This window comes from Schistosoma mansoni, assembly GCF_000237925.1.
Source record: "Schistosoma mansoni, WGS project CABG00000000 data, supercontig 0080, strain Puerto Rico, whole genome shotgun sequence".
In the NCBI taxonomy this organism is placed as follows: Eukaryota; Metazoa; Platyhelminthes; class Trematoda; order Strigeidida; family Schistosomatidae; genus Schistosoma; species Schistosoma mansoni.
Window position 1 is genome coordinate 422,272 of NW_017386030.1, and position 6,791 is coordinate 429,062.

Below are 6,791 nucleotides of genomic sequence, written 5' to 3' on the forward strand. Positions count from 1 at the left end.
CTAATCTCTCCTATTACTACTATGAAATTTTGGGCTGACAATTTCATCTTGACGTTCTAATGGGGTATGAGAACTTGGACTTATGTACACATATGTTAGGTTCTATGTTCTGTTTGAATGACTGCAACCGGATTTTCTTGATAATTTTAGTTGAATTGTGTAACATGGATTAGTTTTACTACAGTTTGTAACAAATTGACATTACACAACTTCCAAGCCTGCACTGATAATTGGCTCCAGAGAATTCCTGTAACTTCATGTTACATAATTGTTGAATATGAATAGCTGATTTGCTTGATAGACACATGTTAACAACTATGTACAAGAACTGTCACAGACAAAAATCCGCAACGATAAAAACAGATTAACTGTAAACATTCATACCCAAAATTCTCTGATAAACTAGTACGTAACCAGACACTTATTGTAGTTAATATTACATCTACTTCTTGAGACTTCATAGCTTGCTATTACTTATTTTCTTCAATAAACCTTCATTACTACCACTAATGATTCCTACGAAGTAGAATATGGGAATCTTTAAATCTTAAACTGTGCTATAACACTTCGTACACATCGATCCAAAACAATGACCAGAAATTAACAATTGTCATATTGTAACACGAAGATTCCTGGACATACCTGATTAATCTCTGATTGGTTTGTCTTGTGATTCTTTTTGTTTCGAAAATAAACCAAAGACTCTATTTGAGAGAAGACTGTTGATATTAAGCTAGGAGACAACATTTCCCAACACAAGCATATTTAGACCTGTCTGAGAACAAGTGTCGGTCTTCAATATACAATATCAAGACGAAGTCAACCGTCCCGTAACACCAAACAGCCAACTGTGGCGGTTGATTTAAGCATGTCACAACGATTATTGAAATAGAAATCAATATTTTGATTGGTTAAATAACCTTCCTCATTTCAGTGCTGAGTGACAATTATAAATTTAGAAGGATAAACCCAGCAGCTTGGTTGTCATAATCAACGTGTGTCAAGCGGACGATTGTAAGTTTGTATTTCAGACTCTTCGAAGTGAGTTCGGAATGTCGATGATTGAATATTTTGTTTCTTTGCGAAATAATTGTCGGTTTAAGTAAAGATTTTTTCATGTCGTTGCCTTCTAGCATATCTCTTATTAAAAAATGACAGGTGAATACCACATGGATTATTGTTCAAATGCTTCAAATGGTTTCGGACGGAATAGAAGAAGCTTCCGCTTAACAAGCTTCCGTATCTAGCAGCAGTGGATCACCAATACCTCCAAGCAGGACCCTAAGTGTATTATTAATAAAAAGGAAAGAGAAAAGGGAAGGAGTGGAATCAAAAAAATGTCGACTCAGCAAACAATTCATTTTCTTTTATAAGAGGAAAACATTTGACAACAAAAAGCATTAGCACAAGCCTCAGATTAAGACAATCTTAAAAACGAAACAAGAAGCAGATAGTTTAACTTGCTACAACAATCTTGTTTTGCACCTGGAGCGGTAAATAAGGTCCTAAAATAGGCTGTGCTGTGGGCCTTTGACACTTGGGTGGACATTCCTTCTCTGAGCTGGATGGATTGGTCGCGAAGTTTTCATTGTTCTTCTGAACAATATCAACAGAATCTTCAGGCGGAGGTTAGGTATTTGAGTTTATCCCTATATGACTAACAGTTTGTCCTTTAGAGCACGATCTTGCTTGATTATCGTTGGTCTATATTAGCCTAAACTATTTCACATGAAGTCTGTGGTACGACTTTGCAGTGTAGTCCGTCCTATGAATTTCGGGTGGCGTTGGCGATCTTGCCCGTTACACTTTAGTGTTAAGGCAGGTTTCATAAGATACTCCTGTCCAGACTGTGGGACACCTTATCAGAGAAGTTGATTTATGGTGACGAATTCCATTCAACCGATTGCTCAATGAGGATTCTCAGAGCGACGATTTGGTCGATGGATGACCGATCATCAGGAAATACGGTTTTTATGCTATTGAAGTTGGATGTCTACTGAATATTCCATCTGCTTTGGGGACAATCCGTTGAAAGTGTTTAGTGGTACCGATAGTAGGGCGATGATTCTGTGGTTTTTATATTTACTCACATTTCCTTTCTTTGGTGTCTTGATGAGATATTCTTCTTTCCAGTCTGTCTGTGGCACTTGTTCTTCCTCCCGAATCCTCCTGAGTAGAACATAATATGTTTGCAGTTACTTCCATGTCTGACTTCAGTGCTTCAATTGGCATATTGTCAGTTCCCAATGCTTTCCCATTCTTGATTCGTCTGATCACCATCATGATATCTCCCATTGTTTGTGGAGTTACAACTATAGGAAAGCCTGTATTTGTGCTGATTCGATGTCTGGTGGGTTCAGTGGAGCTGGCCTATTCAAGAGCTCCTTGAAGTGCTCAATCCAACTGTTCCTCTATTCTTGAATTTCAGTGACTGGCTCGCCTACTTTTCCCTCGAACGGTCTCTGGTTCACTGTAGTTCCCTGCCAGTTTCTGATTTTGTCATATAGTTGTTTCATATTTCTTTCTCTCCTGGTTGTCACGTCTTCCATTGTCCTTCTGGATTTCCTATAGATGCAAAAGTGACCGATCTACTTCTCCGTAGTGTGGTTCCATGAGATCCATATAGCTGTGTGTAGGCGTCTGTGTGGGGTCATTGTGTCACCTATGGCCAAGTTGTTGAATGCATATACGTTTGCGAATCTTTCTCCAATGTCGTTTCTCTTTCTCAGTCTATGTCGTCCCATGATATCTTCACACCCAGTGTTCTCAATTCCGACTTCGGCGTTTAGGTCTCCATTCAGGATGGATGACTGATTGCAGCCTCTCATAGAACTTATCTTTATTGTCGTCGTTGCTATCATTGGTGGTGCACAACACTGGATAACATTCACTGTGACCTATTCCTTTGTTTTGAAAGATGATTTGACGATCATAGGTCCGTGAGACTCTCATCCTATAAGTGCTCTACGTGCTTGTATGGACAGCATCAGAACAACTCCCTGAGTATGTAGGGCGATTTTCTCTTCGTGACCAGAGTACAGCAACATCTCTCCTGAATGTAATCATTTCTGTCAAGATTGGGTCCAATGGTTCTCACTAATTCTGATAAACGTCAACTTCTATCTCTTCGTTTCAGTTTCCAGTCTCCCACGTTGTCTAGACATTCCATGTACGTATAAAAATTGTTGCTCTGGTTGTTAGTAGGAGCATCGGCCTCGTGACTTACGAAGAATAACGGCTCTCACCATGAGGTATCATAAGTCCTCCTTTTATTCCGAGGGCAGGATTTAAATGGTTTAATTTGTTGATTCATTCCGGTTAGAGTTGTTTTGGCAGGTTTATTTTCTACGGGATGGGGTTGCTGACTCCATGCCCAACCCTCCTCCTTTACGCGGTTTCGGAACCGGCCGTAACTCTAAAAGAGCTACTGGCGGAGTTTGTAGTGATCATATGTAGTTAATACTGATAAAAATGTAGTGATGAAAATAAATAACTGCGACGGTTTGTATCATTAAAAATTAAGAGAAATTTCGTTGTCTATTGTAGTAGACCATAAAGATCTAGAATTCATAAGATGTGATGGCTCTGGGCGTACGAGTAACTCTGAGGTCGTCGCTGTCAAAGAATTACGGGTCTTATGGATTATCCTATAGCCATTTCATCACTTTGACGAAGAAATATTTGGGATGGTATACCCGCCTTTTATGAGGTCGCATTTTGAATGTGTGGTTCGAGCAGAGAATCCTTGTCCCATGTTTGAAGCCGATATGCTAGAACAAGTGCAATGGAGAGGAACCAAGATGGTGCAAGTTTTCTCTGACCTGGCTTATGAAAACAGGTTGAGAAGCCTCAACCCATTTTCATTGCATTACCTCACGTTACGGAATAATTTGATATCGGCTTGCCGTGAGCTGAACGATGGTCTTGGTATTAATGTCTCATATTTTCCATCCAACTAGGATCGATTATCTGAGAGCAGATTCTGAAAAATTTCAATAACTGAGATCAAATCTTTTACGTCTGGGGTACCGTTCCTGGCATCACTAGAATTCTCTACACAATAACCCATAATGTCAGCACTTTCAGGTGATACATAAAGATTGATTGGATCTCCACGGAACTACAAATTGCAAAGATAAATATTGGTTGACTGAACTCATATCATTACTGCTAGGGACTAAAGACTGATCGTCGTGTCAAAAGGATTTTGCTCATAATTCAAAGGCTTTCTAACACTGCTATACTAGGGAGCAAGAGCAAGACTTAAAGTTTGGGAAATTTCATGCGTCATTGTACATTCACGCACATGCCAAACATTAACCACAACAGTGTGTGTATATAGACCAGTATGACCATCGCATTTATTCACTTCTAAACTTGACCTTCCCCCCTCATGACCTGTTTACGTAAATAAGAGTGGAAATGTAGCCTAATCTATGCAAATTTGGGTGTCAGAAGATATAAAGTCTATTTGTCAGCATGACATGACTTATAGATGGAGCAGAGGCTAACTAATATACGACTGTGACAAAAAGCAAGGAGGTGGTCCAAAAAAGAACCGAACATAATCAGAAACGTTTGCTCCTGCGCAGATTCCGAAGTAAAGGAGAGAACTTTCAACATAGTAATGTTCGGATGGACTAGTTGTAATTTAGAGTGAGTGGTCTTTACGAGAACCAAAAAATAGAGAACAACTTTGTCGTGTGCTCAGTCTCTCTTTGACTCAGTTTAGTTTATTACCAACAACTTTGCTAGCTTAAGCTGTTGTGTGGAAAAAATTCAGGGCGACAATACTACCAACATATGAAGTGTCTCAAAACGTAGGATTGGCGGCGTAGTGCTGTGAGGAATTTAAATGAAATAAGGGTACCAAGAAATAATATAATGCAAGCCTCAGAACCACCATGTCTTTAGATGTGTCACTTTACTGACTGTTCTAAGCTGGTTTACTATGTCGTAGTATATGGTTGTCATGAAGGCTTTTGCTAAGGGTGAAAAATTAAAACCACTGGCCACTGTTTCATCATATCGAGTTACTTGCGTTTACTCACACATGTTGACCTTCGTTGGAGCTTAAAAGCTGACACGCTCGTGGCAGATTAAAAGACAATGTGGGAGTTACAGAAAGTTGACTGAGATTTTTGGTGACAACTTTGTTATTTTCTAAATTTCATGGACAGCCTTTGGTGACCGATATTCTTATAAAAGACCGAGGATAGATAGACAGACATTATAGGAAGTCAAAATATCCTATTTCACTGATTAACAGAAGTGGACGTTAAAGATCTATCCCACAGTGATCAGTTTACTTTGTGCAAATTGTGATTCAGAATATTAAAATCATTAACTTTGAATGGACAATTCATTGACAATGTAACAGGCAGGTCTAATCAAAGGCCACTTGACCCTTTAATTATCTCTTCTTACACAAATTGCTTCAATTAATATTTTGGAAACATAAATTCCTGGTAAACAGTTCTACCAGTTGTGTTCATAGACATGCTAAGACTGCAGTTCGACGGTTTAGGAGATCGACTTGTAAAGCCTTCAGCTCTTGGAAGGAAACCGCAATGATAAATTATTAAGGAGATCTATAATCTCAGGTGTTACACGCAATGGTTTTGGGCTGTTAGTGTTTTATCAAAATACAACCATTTTTGTTAGGGTTAACATAATGTTTTATTCCTGTGGTGATTTGCAGGCTTTATGATTGTAGTTGGGGCAACTATCCAATACTACTGAAGCTATTTTCCCATTGATGCTATTTCTTAGACTTATGTTAGTAATCTTACGTTAAGTTCACCACTCTACAGAGACAACAAACCACATGAGAATTGAGACACTTACTCCACGACCAAAACGGTTGAGGCTTGATAAAAAAGAATGATACATGATAAAAAGTAATGATGATAAGGTTATATGTGTATTAAGATACTTAACATTTTCTTGTCACTCTTTTGAAATCAGAAAGACGTTTATGATATGCTTTACCCTAGCCTATATTTCATTGGTTTGGTCCCGTCCCACATCGTCTCATACCACTTCACACTGCACTTATTTTCTGTAATTTATCCGTATTTTTTTAATGAAAGATCATTTCAATGACGATAGTTTGTTTGAGTCCCACCTACTGACTAAAAGTACCTTGATTCGTTTCTCTGTAAACGATTGATCATCAAGGTGGTTATCGTCACAGTTATCAATTCAATAGACTCTTATCCTGTGCCAGATATTAAAACAAACCTCTCTGTATAATTATGGTCCAGGTCGGTATTAGTACATTTATCTATGGTATTAGAATAATGGATTGATTCCACGATTGCAGATTTGAAAATATCACCACACATCTCCAAACATATATAAAGCTCATTAAACCTGTCAGCAATGCATCAAAATACGACCTATGGCCAGAAAAACGTTTTTATGGTAACTACTGTTATATCACAAAAGCACTGGGGAGCGAGAGGCAAGTCCGAAGTCGAGAAAACTGGTGAGGCAGATCTCACTGCATGCAAAGGTCTTCTCAAACTGTTGGGGAAATGATAATGTACTATAACCTTCTTTTAAGTAACACAGACTGACTATCCAACTACAGAGGGGGCAACAGTCATAGCTATGATGCTCACAGAAGACTGCAGCATGAATCACCTGTGTAGCTATTTTCCAGCATTAAAAATAATGATGATAGATTTCCAACAAGCGTCAATCGGTGACATTATAGAACCAGAAGAACTGTGGTCAAAATTGCACATAAAGTATAGGAGCTAAATTGCGGTGTGAACTTGAGGTCA

The 6,791-nt window shown here is 38.6% G+C and overlaps 1 protein-coding gene across 1 annotated transcript in view; it reads right to left on the reverse strand.

Moving 5' to 3' along the window:
- Smp_133320 (ccr4-not transcription complex, putative) overlaps positions 1-747 on the reverse strand; it is a gene marked incomplete at both ends in the record, with an annotated part of 63,134 nt that extends 62,387 nt beyond the window's left edge. The window contains one exon of the mRNA XM_018790493.1: positions 643-747. Within this exon, the coding sequence (XP_018646224.1) occupies positions 643-747 (105 nt within the window). The remainder of the gene's footprint in view (positions 1-642) is intronic.
- Between the last annotated feature and the right edge of the window lie 6,044 nt (positions 748-6,791).